Genomic DNA, 14,782 nt, shown 5'->3' with positions numbered 1-14,782 from the left:
CTTACCATGACCAGTAAAACTTGCACAGGAATGGTGAAATCGTTACAAGCAACAATGGTGAACGTGCATCAAGCCGATAATGGTCCCATGCACTAGAGGGTAATCACATAAAGCGCTACCAAAAAAAATTAACCTTAAACGCAAGACATGTATCGAAGTATGCCTCTGCACATCAACATAAACACACATCGTCGAAATCTATATACACTAATATACATTATGATGATAAATATTTAAGCATAAACATATGATGATATGAAGTTATGAACACATACACGTAATTTGCTGCAATGGTAGATAAACAAACAACAACTACGTATATATATATTCTCCCTTATATTGGAATGAGCTCAACATAGCCAGTTACATACGTATGTAAATGATCACTGTCACAAGTCACACCTACATTGATCAGTCCCTATTTACATGGAGCATTACAATTTTACAACAAAACAGCTAAACCAAATAGCCAAAACTCAAACCACAAAAATTGAACCGGTTCTAGAAAAACCACACCACAAACCAAAATCAAACCGGGACCAAAAACAAATCAAATCAAAAACTGCGCCCATATAGCTGCAAAAACCAAAGTCAAAAAATAAGATCTAGCCCGTCCACTTTGCGTTTGCGTCCAAAAAATCGCTTGAAAACGCGAGCCAAGAAGTCAAAAGATCTTAGTCATGACGTCACAATCAAGGCTCAGCGTATTGTTCCTTGTTCTCTACGTCTTCAGTCCACAGCTGCCGAACACTAGTATCAATAGGTGAGCCAGGAACTACCTCTGAAACGCCACGGCCTCCAAATATGCGACGCATAACCGCGTTATCGAAGCTTCTCCAGTAATGATGAATGGCTCGGGAAGGAGTGCTCAAGAACAGTCTTAGAGTGATTTGTTCAAGGATGTAGTCTGATTGGCCCTGGGTGCGGTGCAGAGGCTCGTGGTTTTCGATGTAGCTGCCATCGCCATTGAGGAGCGGCTCGTGGAAAGATGATGTCGGTGTGGAGGGCTTCTTTGATGGAGGCTGCAAGTGTTTGACTAATGGTTTGGTTAACAATCCAAATACCTGCAAAAAATATGTTAGGGAAGAAATTAATATTATTACTTCCTCTAAAACCGTTATTTAACGGTATCCAAACCGGTTTCCGGTTTAGAATTTCAGTTTAACACTATTTGGTTTGGTTTGATACAGTTTCAGGTTTGGTAGACATTCCGATTTCTAGAAACTAAAATAAACCGCGCCGGTATATACTCTCTTCAATTAAGTTTTGGAATCCGTTTCCGGTATGTTTTGGCTCTATTAAACCGGATTGGACATCCCTAAATCAGGACGAAATAGCGTTTTAAACGTACCACAGTACTGAAAAGAACAACAGTGATGGTGCTGGTGATCATTATAGCGTTTCCAAGAAGCTTGGTGTGTCCTGAAGTCGTGAACTATGACATAACAGAGAAGAGGTTAGTGGAAAATATATTAAAACCTTTCTTTCAAAAAAAAAAAATTTAAAACCCCATTGATTAGATCGTAATAGTCGTTTTTACTCAGTTTCTTGTAGGTCACGGATCATACCTGATTATAAGCAAGAGCCATCGACACGGCACCACGCATCAGACCAGCCCACCAAATGGTTACTTGTTTCTTCCAATCTATTTTCTCATCCGGAGAAGACTTTGTCAAGTTCGACAAGAACGAAAGAGGGAACACAAAGGCGGCTCGACCCAGAAGAATAAGGCCAAGGAGTATCGCACTCACTCCAATAGACTGGCCAGGACTGTCCAAAGTTGTTAAAACATGATCATGAGAATGAAACAAAAAAAAACATGTACTTCCATTGATGTTTTGTCATGATATAATATATAAATCTCACCTGTTGCGTACCACGTCCCATTTTTCGATATCTAGAGCATCCATTCCAACGTAAAGAAAGATAAAGATCTCAGCTAGAAACGACAATGCAGCAAAAGTGTGTCTACACTCAAGAATAAAATAACATTAATAGAGTTTTATTTGCTAACTATTAAGAGATGAAAAAAAAACTTACTTGGTAGTGACCTTTGATTTATCTGTAACATTGTGCCATGTGTAGTGAGACATAGTAATCCCACAGAAGAACACAGTCAAGATAGAGCTTAGGTGGAATAGCTGCAAGGGAAACAAAAAAATGTTTCGTGTTTTCATTTTATCTTGGAAACATGTAGCAAAAATGTTTCGTATTTGTTTTTTTTTGTACCTCTGCCAACATATATGACAAGTATGCTATTAACATCATAAGCGCAACTTCACGATCAGTAGAGTGCTTGATCCTACAACAAGAGATTAAAGAAACAGCTAAATATAGAGTATATATAATCACTTCTTGTATCGCATTTTATCTAGCGATAAATATGCATATATATATATATATATATATATATATATTTACTTTCCGAAGTAGAGCTTCTTGATAGTGAAAGCACTGAGCAATCCAGCCTGAAAGAAAATGAGTGAGAACTTCTTCAGGTTTATTCCAAAATCCACCAATGTAATTAGAGGAGTATCAAGAAGCTTACTGCAACACCAAGAGCTGTGCTTAAGATGAAGAGAGAAAAGAAGTTTCCAGCAAACTCCAAAACTATGGTTGAATTGATGTGTGTTAGGTCGAATCTTTGTATAGCGTTGAAGAGCACGACCGATGTGGCATCATTTACTACACCTTCTCCAAAGACAAGACTGTACAAGAGAGGAGTCTCGTCTTTATTAAGCACCTAGATTTAAACAAAGAGAGGGGAAAGGTATTAACGGACCATTAACATATGTAGTAAGAGTATAGTAAAACTCTTACTTGCAAGGTGCAAACAGAATCTGTAGCAGAGAATATAGCTCCAATGGCTGCAAATCAAAGTAGATTAAGCGATGTGCTAATTAGTGAACAATAAAGCAGAGCAAGTTTTGGTTTATTTACCTAGATAATCCGAAATGGTGAGATCTCCGATATTCATTTTCTCGAAAAAATGCATTGCACCTAGCCAAAAAAAAAAAGCAAGAACAAAAGATATCATCAAGATGTATGAGACTGATTGAAACTAGGGAAGATGATTGAGATTTTTTTTTACCTAATGATATGATAGCAAATGAAATGAGAGTACCAATAGCACCAAACAACATAATGGTCATGAAGTTACGGAAAAACTGCTTCTTCTTAACTTGAAACCTGTAGATAAAACATGTTAGGTCAAATCTGACTTCAATTGAATATAACCGGTCTTGATGAATTTTTTTAATAAAAACTTACCCTGCATTGAATATAATCGGTGGAAGAAGATAAATAAAGAAGAGATCTTCACTAAACACCAGGATCCTCGAGCTCTTTCCTCCACTTATAAGCAAGATCACAATGCCAGTACATGAACCCTGAGTGATTACAAGATTTCAGTAATCTAATTATAGCATTGTATTAATAAAATATATTGTGTGTGAAAACAAATAAAGAAAGAAGGCTGACAATGATAAGAGCGGTGATTGACTCGTTCATCCACCGAGTCTCCTCAAGTAAGTGACCAAGCACGATACAAGCACAAAGCAGAGCCACGAACAAGTTCATGGATACGACTGATGCATGATCTGACCCCAACAGAGTTTCTGACTTTTCCAATACGGTGTTTAGTAGTCCAAATGCCATTTCCGAATCTCAGCGTTTAGAGTAGATTATACTTTCCTATAAAGATAAAAATGAGACTTGATTTATGGAATTTTGAAAGTCTCTGATTGAGGTATTCATATCAACGAGGATTACAAAAAATATGCAACATTCCACAAAAAAAAAAATCAACATTAATTTCAAAGTATGAATCCCAAGAATGAAGAATCTCAAAAACCTTAGAAAATTGTAGAGCCGATAATATTTTGAAAGTAAAAAAATCAAGAGATTGTCATACATTAATTTCAGATTATGAGATTGACTAACTTTTCGAACAAGTTTTAAATTTTATCACGAAACATGAACATACCCGAAAGCTTTATTTTCACACTTCTATAAACAGTATAAAGATGTATTCACAAGAAAAAATGCAAAGAAAACAAAAAAAAATCGAATAAACAAGCATCGAACACATACCTGACAAAGCTATGTCCGATGTCAAATGATTCTCTTAGGTCCTGGAGAGGTAGAGAGAGTTCGTTGTAGAACAGCAAAGGGACGAAGGCGAAGACGAGAGACCGCCAAAGATGGAGTATATATTTATAGATTGTCAGGAAGCCAAGTGGAGAGATATATAGAAAGAATGTCAACGCCTTTCAAATCTCATATTAGCTATAATCTCCACCGTCTAATATCTCCTACTCAAGAAACTATTCTAAAAAGAACGGTCGTGATTACTTGGAGGTGGAGTTACCTCACTGGTTATGATGTTGTCGTATAAAGATATATCAAAACAACAGAGAGGAACACGCTTACCACCCTTTAATTCTCTTTTATGACCCTTATTGGAATCTTATATTATGATGCCCAAGTGAAATTCTAATATCTTAGGATTATTCTCTTTTTAGGAACAAAGTGATATATAGTGTTTGAATACTTTTTGACACCATAGATTGTTTATGCTTTTGGAATTTGTTAAAGCTTTGCCTTATATAAGCTACTAACTTATTACTTTCTGATATATATTATTTGATGATTTGTCATTTAGCTAATAGAATATAAGATAATTTATACGGTTTTCATTATCTCTCTAGTAACCAAAAAGAAATTGCTAATGAAAGACTTTTCCTTGTAAATACGAATTATCATACATTTGCTTTTTTCTTTTTATGTACTTTGTCTCTCTAGTGAATTTTGGATCTTGACTAAATTCTTGGATTTGCGTGGGAAAAAAACTAAAATCCTGGATGTAAAAAGTACTTGCTAGTCATCATCAGAAGGAAATAGCTTTTGTTATTTGAATAATAAGATAGTACTCGTTGTCCAAGTGTTTTTTTCTCTATGTTTTTGCATTTACAAAGAGATCAAAAGCCAATCTAGTGTTCCCGTTTTGGGGTCATTTCATCATTATATGTCTTAATTTATTTTTCCATCATGAAAATTTCTTTCAACTTCACAGCCTTTGAAATTCCATTCATATGATTATTTCATTTTGGGGGAGAGGAAGCCTTCTTTCTTTCTTTCTTTTTTACAAAAGGAAGTCTTCTTTCTTTCGCTAGAAATATGTGTAATATTTTTTATAATTATGTTTACCATCATATATATTAGGAGCTTGTAATTTCATACGTCTAGAATTTAATTTTAGAACATATTTATATCAATGAATTCGAATATGGAACACAAAAGAACCAAATCTCTGGTGGAATTATCACTAGATCACCAATGTTTTGTATATTTTTCAATATTTTTATATTTTGTTTTTAACTATAGACAATTATGACATAGCAAATCCAAAATAATCTTGTAACGCCTAAAAATAGGGAGTCATGTTTCGTGACTCGATCTTGTACCCATGAGAATGCTCATGACTTGATGAAGAAAAAAAAAACCTTTTAAAGTCAAGGCTGAAAGCTCAATGTTTGTTTACATTACCATGGTTTTCTAAATGGGATTATGTACGTATTAACAATATTTTTGCATAAAATACATTTCCCTCGAAGACTAGTTCTACATTAGTCATTAAGTATCATATGGACTTTTTTTATATAATTCCATAACATCAGTCTTACTATATAATCAGTTTATTATAGAAATGCAACATAATAACTGGCAAAAGAAAAGCTGTATTCATTTCTCCCACGATGCATTGTCTCGCACTTGTAGTTGTATTTCTTTACTTCATTCATAACATTCAAATGTAAGTATTAAATTCTCCAAACATGTTCCATAAAGGTCAGTTGCATCCTAATTGACATCTCTAAATGAATTCTTTCACTTTGATCTAACATAATATCTCTACATTTTTTTGTTTCCTTCCGTCTATAACTCAAACACGTGTACTATTGAATTTGGACCCACATTATAGCATGCCGACAATACCAGCCCAAACCATAATGATACAACTCCAATAACATATGAATCCTGTTTTCATGTTATTGTGCAGTAAGATATTTATATATGATAAAAAGTCAATATAGTCAGTTTCTTAGATGAATGGGATGCTTAACTGGTTGATTAAGATGTTACTAGACCGATCACATAAACATTGCAAAAATCATAGCAGTGGGCCAATCATGTTCATTTGGAAACCTGAATGCCTCGTGGTCTTATACTTTTGTGCCTCCGATCTACATGTATATTGTTCCCTTTCTCTAAGATGTCACACATGCATATATATATATATAACAAATATTTGTACTGACAGCCAGATAAATTTACATCATCATCATCATCATCATAAATACAGTTTAAAAGTATTATAAGAAAACCCTAAGATACCATCGCAATCTACTACGAAAAAAGAGACGAATCTATAGTTTAATCTACTTGGATTCTTTACTTATTGATGTGTTTTGTTTCGTACGGAGACAGTAGAAAGTAAAGTATTCGAGATTTCAAGAAGAAGGAATGATGATGGTGTAAACACATTAATGGTTTGCACATTATGGTCGGCCAAAAGTATATTTTCATTAGAACACATTACACGCATATAGAGAAAAACAGTAGAATGTTATAGATTTTTAAAATTTTAGTATTTAGTACGTCGGATAATAATAAAACGTCAAGATGATAAATCAGATGAAGCTCAAAACTTATATATAAAACAAATAACTGAAATATCATAGAAAACCCATAGACGCTTCGTATATTTTTTTATTAGATTTGACAAAATTCTATATAAGGTAGTTGACCAGAAAAAAATATACTAGTAAGATAAAAACGAGACGATATGGAAAATTACGTGAATTTGATTTCATATTCTTACCAAAGTCTCCCGGTTTAGCTTTTTTGGTCATACCGCTTCATATTCTTACCAACGTCTCCCGGTTTAGCATTTTTGGTCATACCGCTTCATATTCTTACCAAAGTCTCCCGGTTTAGCATTTGTTTGGTCAGACCGCTTCATATTCTTTTACAAAATTATCCCGGTTCAGCAATTGTTTTGGTCAGACCGGTTTAATCATATCCTTATCCTAGCATATAGTATATGAATGATTCACATTATCATCATCATCTTCCCCAAGAAAAAAAAAAGTCACTGAAAAAAAATAATAAAAGAAGAAGCGGTAAAGCGTCAGAAAGAAGGAAGACAAGACACAACAACGCCTCCATTATTGTCCGAATCTTCTTCGCGTCTCTCAACAACACCACCACCACCTCTCAAATGATTCTCCTGTAGAATCCCTCCTCTTAACAAAAAAAAACCACCTTTAGATCTCTCGCATGACGATCCGGAGTTTGATCCAAGAAATGCGGTCGAGACCGCACCGCGTGGTCCACGAAGCAGCTTCGCCCACTCCTGGCTCGGAACCTTTTCGATGGTCGGAGCTCCCTGACGAGCTGCTGAGAGAAATCCTGATTAGAGTCGAGTCGGCGGACGACGGAGACTGGCCGTCGCGGCGAAGCGTGGTGGCTTGCGCCGGTGTGTGCCGTGTGTGGAGGATGATAGTGAAGGAGATCGTAGCTGTTCCTGAACTCTCCTCTAAATTGACTTTCCCAATCTCTCTCAAGCAGGTTTGGTTCCTCTGTTTTATTATGTCTATATGTCTATTTTTGAGTATATGTAATGAAACTAAAAGCATAAAGTTTGTTCCTTTATCTATTTGTAGAAAGAAAAGTTTTACTCTTTTTAATTGTTGCATTTTCATTAAAGTGAATTTGGGTGTTAAAACTTAAACCCATAACATATGAAACTCAGCTGCGTTTGCGTTGCGTTTTGTGATGCTAGGAATTGATCATATTTGACGTTTTACGTTTGAAGCTTTTTAAAAGCTGTGTAGTCCCTTTTGATGATTGATTGGTAGATAAAAAACATCTTCTTGGTAGCTATAGAGGAATGATATTGAACATTGCGACAGGTTTTGAGAAAAAAGATTTGGTTTTGTTATTCAGTTTATGTGTCTATGTCTATTTTGAGTATATGTAATGGAATTAAAAAACATAAGGAAGCTTGTTCTTTTATCTATTTGTAGAAATAAAAAGTTTACCCTTTTTGATTTGATACATTCCATTAAAGTGAAAATGGGTAGCTGGAACTTATCCCATAACATATGATATTCAGCTGCGTTTCACGTTTGATAGGTAGATAAAATACACTTTCTTGGTTGCTATAGAGCAATGATATTCAATTTATGTTATTGTTGTTGTTAATGAAAAAGAGAAGCTGATGGGTTTGGTGCTGTTGAATGTGTTTATACAGCCTGGTCCAAGGGGTTCTCTAGTTCAATGCTTCATAAAACGTAACCGGAATACACAATCCTATCATCTCTATCTCGGTTTAACTAACTGTAAGCCATCTCTGTTTACAATCTACACTAAATTTGTTCTGTAGTTAATAGTTAAATTTTGTTTATGGCAGCTTTGACAGATAACGGGAAGTTTCTTCTTGCTGCTTGTAAGCTGAAGCGCGCAACGTGCACTGATTACATCATCTCCTTGCGCTCTGACGATATGTCAAGGCGAAGCAACGCATATCTCGGCAGAGTCAGGTAATAATGCATATAACACTATATAGATTATTAACAAGACTATGCACCTTAAGGTTATATAAACTCTCTTGTTGTTATTGCAAGATCGAACTTTATTGGAACAAAGTTCACGGTCTTTGAAGGCAATCTAATGCCACAGACCAGATCATCAAAGATGGTGAAGAGCCGCTCTTCTAACCCCATGAAGGTTTCACCTAGAGCTCCTTCAGGAAGTTACCCCGTTGCTCACATTTCATACGAGTTAAACGTCTTAGGCTCCAGGTAAAAATTATTTTCACTTAAAAATCTTTTTCATTAATGATCATTTACACAGTCTCTTGATCATCATTACAGGGGACCAAGAAGAATGCGTTGCGTAATGGATACATTACCTACGAGTCTCATGCATCCCCAAAGAGCAGCAGCTTCAAGCAACAGCTTGAGAGACCCGCCACTGGTGCTGAGCAACAAGACTCCACGGTGGCACGAGCAGCTGCGTTGCTGGTGCTTGAATTTCCACGGTCGAGTCACGGTGGCATCAGTCAAGAACTTTCAGCTTGTGGCGGTCGGAGATAGGGAGACAGAGCAGGCGACGTCTGAGAGGATTATACTCCAGTTTGGGAAAGTTGGAAAGGACATGTTCACTATGGATTATGGATATCCCATCTCTGCGTTTCAAGCGTTTGCGATTTGCTTGAGCAGTTTTGAGACCAGAATCGCTTGTGAATGATGAAGAAAGAGACCAAAACCTCTAAAAACACCTTTTTTTTTTTTTTTTATGTACACTTAGTGTTGTTGTTGACTGTAAATGGTGACATACTTGTGCCTTAATCTCAGGACCGTTGATAGCTTTTGTCTGGATTTGGTTTACTACCATTATATATTTTCTCTATTTATAACCTAAAGTTTACATGGTGTACGTGAACAGATCATCATCATCAACACACTAAGTACCATTAAAGATCTACTACAAAAGGGTGGTTAGCTTAAAAAAATTTAAAACACAAACCATTCCATAAGAGGTAGCCAACAATCTCAGACATGTCTTTTCACCAACTTCATCTACTCGTTTCATTTACCAAAATAGGGAGGGAGAGGTTATATTATAACTCTTGTTACCTACCATGGAGCTGATATAGTTTTCTGAAACTCAACCTCCACATCTTCAATCTCTTGGCGTATCATTCCCACATGTGCCTTCATGTCAGCTATCTTTTCCTCTGCTGCTTCCTCCTTCTGTTTCCCAACTGCATCTTGTCTCTCCAGCTCACTGATTTTGCGTTGCAGCTCACCGATTTCGAGTCTCCGCTCAGCCCTCACTTCTTTTAACTCGAGACTTGCACTCTCTTCCTCTCCAATGTCCTCCTCATAACGTTTTTGCTCCTCGGCTTTCCTGTCTCGCACGTCTTTGAGAGACAGCACTTTGCTGATCACTGCCTGAGGAGCTTCGACGTCGAACCCATTCTTCTCTAATTCAGCAAACGAAACGCTGAGATCGTGGAGTTTACTTGTGGAGTCATCGAGCTTGAGATCCTTCACTTCGTCTAGAAAGCCGTAAAAGGAAACCATCATCCCAACCGCTGCAGACTCGAGGAAGAAATCTTTTTTAGCTTCGAGCAGCGTGCTGAAGTGAGGTCGTTGCGGAACGGATTTGAAAGCTTGTGTTGTCTCGTAGGTCTTCCAGTACGGTGACTTCTTTGTGAAAGGCAAATCCATTAGAGTTTTGTCTTTGGCTGGTGTTTCCTTCAAGCTCTGATCAGGGGACAACTCTGGAGATAGATCAATACGTGAATGATCAACTGTTTTAGCATCTAAGCTTACTTTTTAAAACGAAACTGTTTTCAGTATATTATTACCAGTAGATGAATTTCCTATCCAAGAAGAGATAAGCTGATCAACAACTTCACCATCACGGCACATATTTTTACTTGCTGTATCATTCACCTCACCAATTGAAACGTTGCTAGTCCCATCTACAAGTTACACAACCAGTGTGACATGATTAAATATTTGGCAAGGAAACAAAGATACTCAAAACTAATATGGATATTTACACATACCAGCTTCTTCATTCAGGTTCGAGTGTTGATCTTGTTCCCTTCTCCTTTTCCTACTCTTAGCTTCGCTATTCTCCTCCTCGTGCGTCTGCATTAATAACAATCATTCAGATTGGTTATATTTAACACAATCTAACAAACTACCAAGTGAGACTGGTTAACAACGAACTATCTTTTACCATATGTGGAGTTGAATCATTCAGATTCATCACTGGGGATGTATTTTCTACAGCTCTGGCCTCTGTTTGTTTCAGTGGAGTTGCAGCTATGACCAAAGACGGGTCTACATATTCTTTTGCTACAAAACATTGACATTATATATCAGATTCATGACTGCAGAAAATTAAACACAAAGGAGACAAAGAACATCAGGTTTTACCTATTGACATTACTTCAGGGGTTTTATCATTCATCATCACAGTATCCTTTCCTAATCCTCCAGTGGCCTATTTTCAGTTTAACAATTTTTTGTAAAACAACATCCAAGAAGTCATGAAAAGGAGACGCAAATAAGCAGCTAGCAAGAGATATATAGAAAAGAATAATCACAACTCACTTCTAGAGTGTTGTTTTCTTCATTGTCATGTGGGTTCAAGGGTTTCTTCATATGCTGTGTGGCCTTCTTAGCACCAGAAGAAGAAGAAGGCATTGGCCTCTTTGGAGTTTCTTTTACAGTTTTTTGCTAAAGATGGAAATAACAAAGTTACTTTCAATTTATATCAATAAACAGAAACGCAAAGACATTAATGGAACATATATACCTTTTGTCTGCTTTGCCTGACCCTATCTTCCGAACTAGTAGTTGATAAATTTCCTATACAATAAAAGTAGAGAGATTAGCAGATTTGGCAAAAAAAAAAAAAAATAGATACCAAAACTAACATGATTTATACATACCAGTTTCATTCATATCCTTGTGTTTGTCTTGTCCTCTTTGCCTTTTCCTACTAGTAGCTTCACTGTTCTTCTCCTTAGGCATCTGCAAAAAGAGCAGTAAAAGTGTAAAACCATCATTTCAGAGATTAAGTAACTAACCACCAAGGAGGCTAAGATACTAAGCTAATCTTATTCATGTTGAAAGCGAGAATGAAACTAATATGATTACTCACTTGCTCAAGTCTCTTCTCAGATGATTTTTCTCCTTCAGTTTCTGTTTGTATCAGCGGTGTTACGGTTGTGACCGGAGGAGTTTTATCACTAATAACAGCATCATTCTTCTTCTTCGTTCTCAGCTCTGCAGTGGCCTATTTTCAGTAAACAAAGTTTGTCACAAACAACGTACAAAAATGAAAACAACAGAAATCACGAAGCTAACTCACATCCACAGTTTTAACTCTAGTGAATGGCTTAGGACCAGAACAAGAGTGCATTGGATTCTTGTTTAAGGTGTTGGAAGGAGTCTCCTTCACCGGCTTTTGCTGAAAAACGGAAAGGACAGAACAGAGCTTCAGTTTAAAACAAAGCAAAAACCAAAATACTGACAGAACATTGAAGTTGTACCTTAGATTCGTCACGCCAATTCCCATTCTCCCACACCATCAATGGCCGAAGCTCCGAGTGTTTAAACACATATTCCTCCTTGGTAACGTCTAAACTAACCCAGTAACGTTCCTCTGAGAGAATCTTCTGCACCAACCCTTGGCACCATCCAGAGCCACGCAAGAGCTCTACACGTGCCATCAACTCAAACTCCCCAACGGAGGAAGGAGGCGGTGCGGGTCTCACACTGTGACCGTCAACAACCAAGCTTGGTGTTGCCTCACCACCAATGCAGCTCAACCGCTGATTAAAGTCCTTGACAAGGAACTTACTCTCGCCATCTTCTCCTTCAATCTCTGTAACCATCAACGCCGGGTACCACGCTTTGTCTTTGGCAGAACACACTTCCACCGTTGCTCCCGAGCAAAACTCGGAGTTATCCACTTTCTTTCAAGGACAACAACAAAAAAAAGAGAAGTTAAAACAGTCTACTCTAAACAAAAGAATAGACCTTTTAACTATTCAAACATAACATGCAACAACACAGACGACAAAGCTTCAACCTTTTTGTAATAAAGCAGCTACCTTTAACTATTGAAACACAATATGCAACACAAAGCTTCAACCTTTTTGTAACAAAACAGCTACTGAAACATAACATGCAAAACAAAGGTTCAACATTTTGTAATAAAGGAGCAACCTTTAACTACTCAAACATAAGATGCAACACAAAGCTTCAGACATTTTGTAATAAAGCAGCTACTGAAACATAACATGCAACACAAAGCTTCAGACATTTTGTAATAAAGCAGCTAACTTTAGCTATTCAAACATAAGATGCAATACAAAGCTTCAACCTTTTGTAATAAAGGAGCAAACTTTTAAGACACAGACTTCAACAGGACCACTAAACCAGAACCTCGTACCTCCTTGTCGGGTACGACCCATTTCCACCCGGTCCATTCAAGATGAGCCCTTAACTGATTCCTCTCGAACTCGATTATATCAGGCGGCGAATCGAAGTAAACCAAAAACTTCTCACCCTCTTCTATCTTCTTCGAGATGACACCTGTCCACCACCCATCTCTGTGATCCGCATCGACCAAAGTTCCTTCCTCCAAAACGACTTCGTTCTGCATCTCCTTCGGAGGGATCGACCTGATGAATCTCTGCTCGATGAACTCGGTGAGAGGAGTGAGACCGTCGTCGCTTAGCAGAGTAATGTAGCGGACGCGGAGCTTCTTCCGACCGGACTTGGTGGGGTTCTCTTCTAACACGGCTCGAAACCACGCGCCTACGAAGCCTTCTTCCTCTGAACACACTTCGACTTCACAGTCCTTTAGCATCATGTTGCTGCTCAATGATCACTGGAGAGAAAACCCTAGAAGATGAAAGGAGAAAAAAGCCCGCCTTTATTACAAAACACTACTTCCCAAGTCTGTCAGCTACAGTAGGAGCCGAGACGTCATCATATGATTTGACTCTCTGAGAGATATCAACATTTTTTTTAGTGTTTATTTTTTTTATCTTCGCTTTTCATTGGCGTGATCAAGAATAACGAACTAAAATATATATTGGGCCGAGGCGAGGCCCACGATGAATGTACTTGCATGGTAAAAATATATTTGAATGTAATTGGGCGATTTGGTGGATATAGCATAATCGACCAAATTATTTAATTTTGAAATAGCAACCATTCTAAAACGTGATGTAAGGCTAGAGTGAAGTTTTCAGATTCTTTTTTGATTTACAAAGATCATGCCTATATATATACCTCTGAAAAGTATTGTACTTAAGGAATGTATGTTTACGGTTAATTTATAAGCCAAATCTAAATCATATAACTTCAATCAGGAAGAATCGTACTATTAGATATGTGAAATTGTTGAGTGTTCATTCTCTGTGGTCCGCAAAGCTTCGCACACTTGTAGAGTTACAGTGTTGTGAATTTAATTAATTTGTATGATTTAAAATATAGAAATTCAGCTGACAAAAAAAAAATATATATATATATAGAAATTCAAAATTGTCACCATTTGAATAAGGATGAACACTAGTTACATAAGATAAACATATTTAAAAATTTATAGATATTTTTTAAAAAAAAATCAGGAGTTGTAAGAAAACTATATATCCGAAACATGTAATTGACGTAGAGTGAGCACTAAACCCTTGAAAATTTTACCAAAAAAAAACCCTTGAAAACACAACTATAAGTCTTAAACACAAAATCAGACCCTACACTCTAAATCATAATCATAAACGCCAACAGATAGTCAATGATTAGTTGGATTAGTTTATAATAAATGATCCTAAGAGACCCATAACATAGAAATCTAAAATCTCCTATATATTAAAAGAGAAACATTACAACATATTTTTGTAGCTACATGTCATCACCACAATCATTCTTAGAATCTTTAGAAAATTATGTTGGTCCATATAAATATATAATAAGATTTTTATTAAACTAACCATAAATTAATCATAAATGTTCTTCATTGTTTCCTTAAATAAAAATCATGGAATTACCTAATGTGGCTAAAGTATATATGACAATTAATGATTTTGAATAATAAAGATTTGATAAAAATTAGTCTATTCTCTATCATTTTAAAAAAAAAATCAACTTATTAAAATAAATTAAACAACCACATTAACTAT

At 36.4% G+C, this 14,782-nt stretch overlaps 3 protein-coding genes across 3 annotated transcripts; 1 reads left to right on the top strand and 2 right to left on the bottom strand.

The window, feature by feature from the left end:
* Window positions 1–298: 298 nt before the first annotated feature.
* On the bottom strand, window positions 299–6,667 carry LOC103854475 (sodium/hydrogen exchanger 3). Its single transcript, XM_009131414.3, has 14 exons — window positions 4,093–6,667; window positions 3,481–3,693; window positions 3,271–3,389; window positions 3,092–3,189; window positions 2,941–3,000; window positions 2,821–2,867; window positions 2,549–2,743; window positions 2,422–2,468; window positions 2,230–2,302; window positions 2,041–2,141; window positions 1,867–1,968; window positions 1,569–1,770; window positions 1,352–1,435; window positions 299–1,064 (listed from the first exon to the last, which is right to left on the bottom strand). The coding sequence occupies exons 2-14, from the start codon at window positions 3,655–3,657 to the stop codon at window positions 693–695; spliced, it is 1,677 nt and encodes a 558-aa protein (XP_009129662.1). The 5' UTR covers window positions 3,658–3,693; window positions 4,093–6,667; the 3' UTR covers window positions 299–692.
* A 435-nt stretch (window positions 6,668–7,102) lies between these two features.
* On the top strand, window positions 7,103–9,452 carry LOC103854476 (tubby-like F-box protein 9). Its single transcript, XM_009131415.3, has 5 exons — window positions 7,103–7,629; window positions 8,315–8,402; window positions 8,474–8,603; window positions 8,688–8,864; window positions 8,937–9,452. Exons 1-5 carry the CDS (start codon window positions 7,339–7,341, stop codon window positions 9,310–9,312), a joined length of 1,062 nt encoding a protein of 353 aa, XP_009129663.1. The 5' UTR covers window positions 7,103–7,338; the 3' UTR covers window positions 9,313–9,452.
* Window positions 9,453–9,499: 47 nt separating this feature from the next.
* LOC103854477 (DUF724 domain-containing protein 6-like) lies at window positions 9,500–14,522 on the bottom strand. Its single transcript, XM_009131416.3, has 12 exons — window positions 13,045–14,522; window positions 12,140–12,565; window positions 11,959–12,057; window positions 11,749–11,883; window positions 11,537–11,618; window positions 11,401–11,453; window positions 11,196–11,321; window positions 11,019–11,085; window positions 10,819–10,937; window positions 10,643–10,727; window positions 10,439–10,555; window positions 9,500–10,351 (listed from the first exon to the last, which is right to left on the bottom strand). The coding sequence occupies exons 1-12, from the start codon at window positions 13,465–13,467 to the stop codon at window positions 9,702–9,704; spliced, it is 2,382 nt and encodes a 793-aa protein (XP_009129664.1). The 5' UTR covers window positions 13,468–14,522; the 3' UTR covers window positions 9,500–9,701.
* Between the last annotated feature and the right edge of the window lie 260 nt (window positions 14,523–14,782).

The sequence above is a fragment of the Brassica rapa genome, chromosome A05 (genome assembly GCF_000309985.2).
Source record: "Brassica rapa cultivar Chiifu-401-42 chromosome A05, CAAS_Brap_v3.01, whole genome shotgun sequence".
Classification (NCBI taxonomy): Eukaryota; Viridiplantae; Streptophyta; class Magnoliopsida; order Brassicales; family Brassicaceae; genus Brassica; species Brassica rapa.
Note: the sequence above shows the minus strand (reverse complement) of the source record. Positions and strands in the feature narration are given on the sequence as shown.

Coding starts and splice junctions, on each gene's coding strand:
- LOC103854475 (XM_009131414.3), bottom strand. CDS start 3,657: ATGGCATTTGGACTACTAAACACCGTATTGGAAAAGTCAGAAACTCTG. Junction 3,001..3,091: donor ATTTGCTATCATATCATTAG/GTAAAAAAAAAT, acceptor TTTTTTGGCTAG/GTGCAATGCATTTTTTCGAG. Junction 2,303..2,421: donor AAGAAGCTCTACTTCGGAAA/GTAAATATATAT, acceptor CTCTTGTTGTAG/GATCAAGCACTCTACTGATC.
- LOC103854476 (XM_009131415.3), top strand. CDS start 7,339: ATGACGATCCGGAGTTTGATCCAAGAAATGCGGTCGAGACCGCACCGC. Junction 7,630..8,314: donor TCCCAATCTCTCTCAAGCAG/GTTTGGTTCCTC, acceptor GTGTTTATACAG/CCTGGTCCAAGGGGTTCTCT. Junction 8,604..8,687: donor GCATATCTCGGCAGAGTCAG/GTAATAATGCAT, acceptor TGTTATTGCAAG/ATCGAACTTTATTGGAACAA.
- LOC103854477 (XM_009131416.3), bottom strand. CDS start 13,467: ATGATGCTAAAGGACTGTGAAGTCGAAGTGTGTTCAGAGGAAGAAGGC. Junction 11,884..11,958: donor CTAGAGTTAAAACTGTGGAT/GTGAGTTAGCTT, acceptor TACTGAAAATAG/GCCACTGCAGAGCTGAGAAC. Junction 11,619..11,748: donor CTGAGAAGAGACTTGAGCAA/GTGAGTAATCAT, acceptor CTCTTTTTGCAG/ATGCCTAAGGAGAAGAACAG.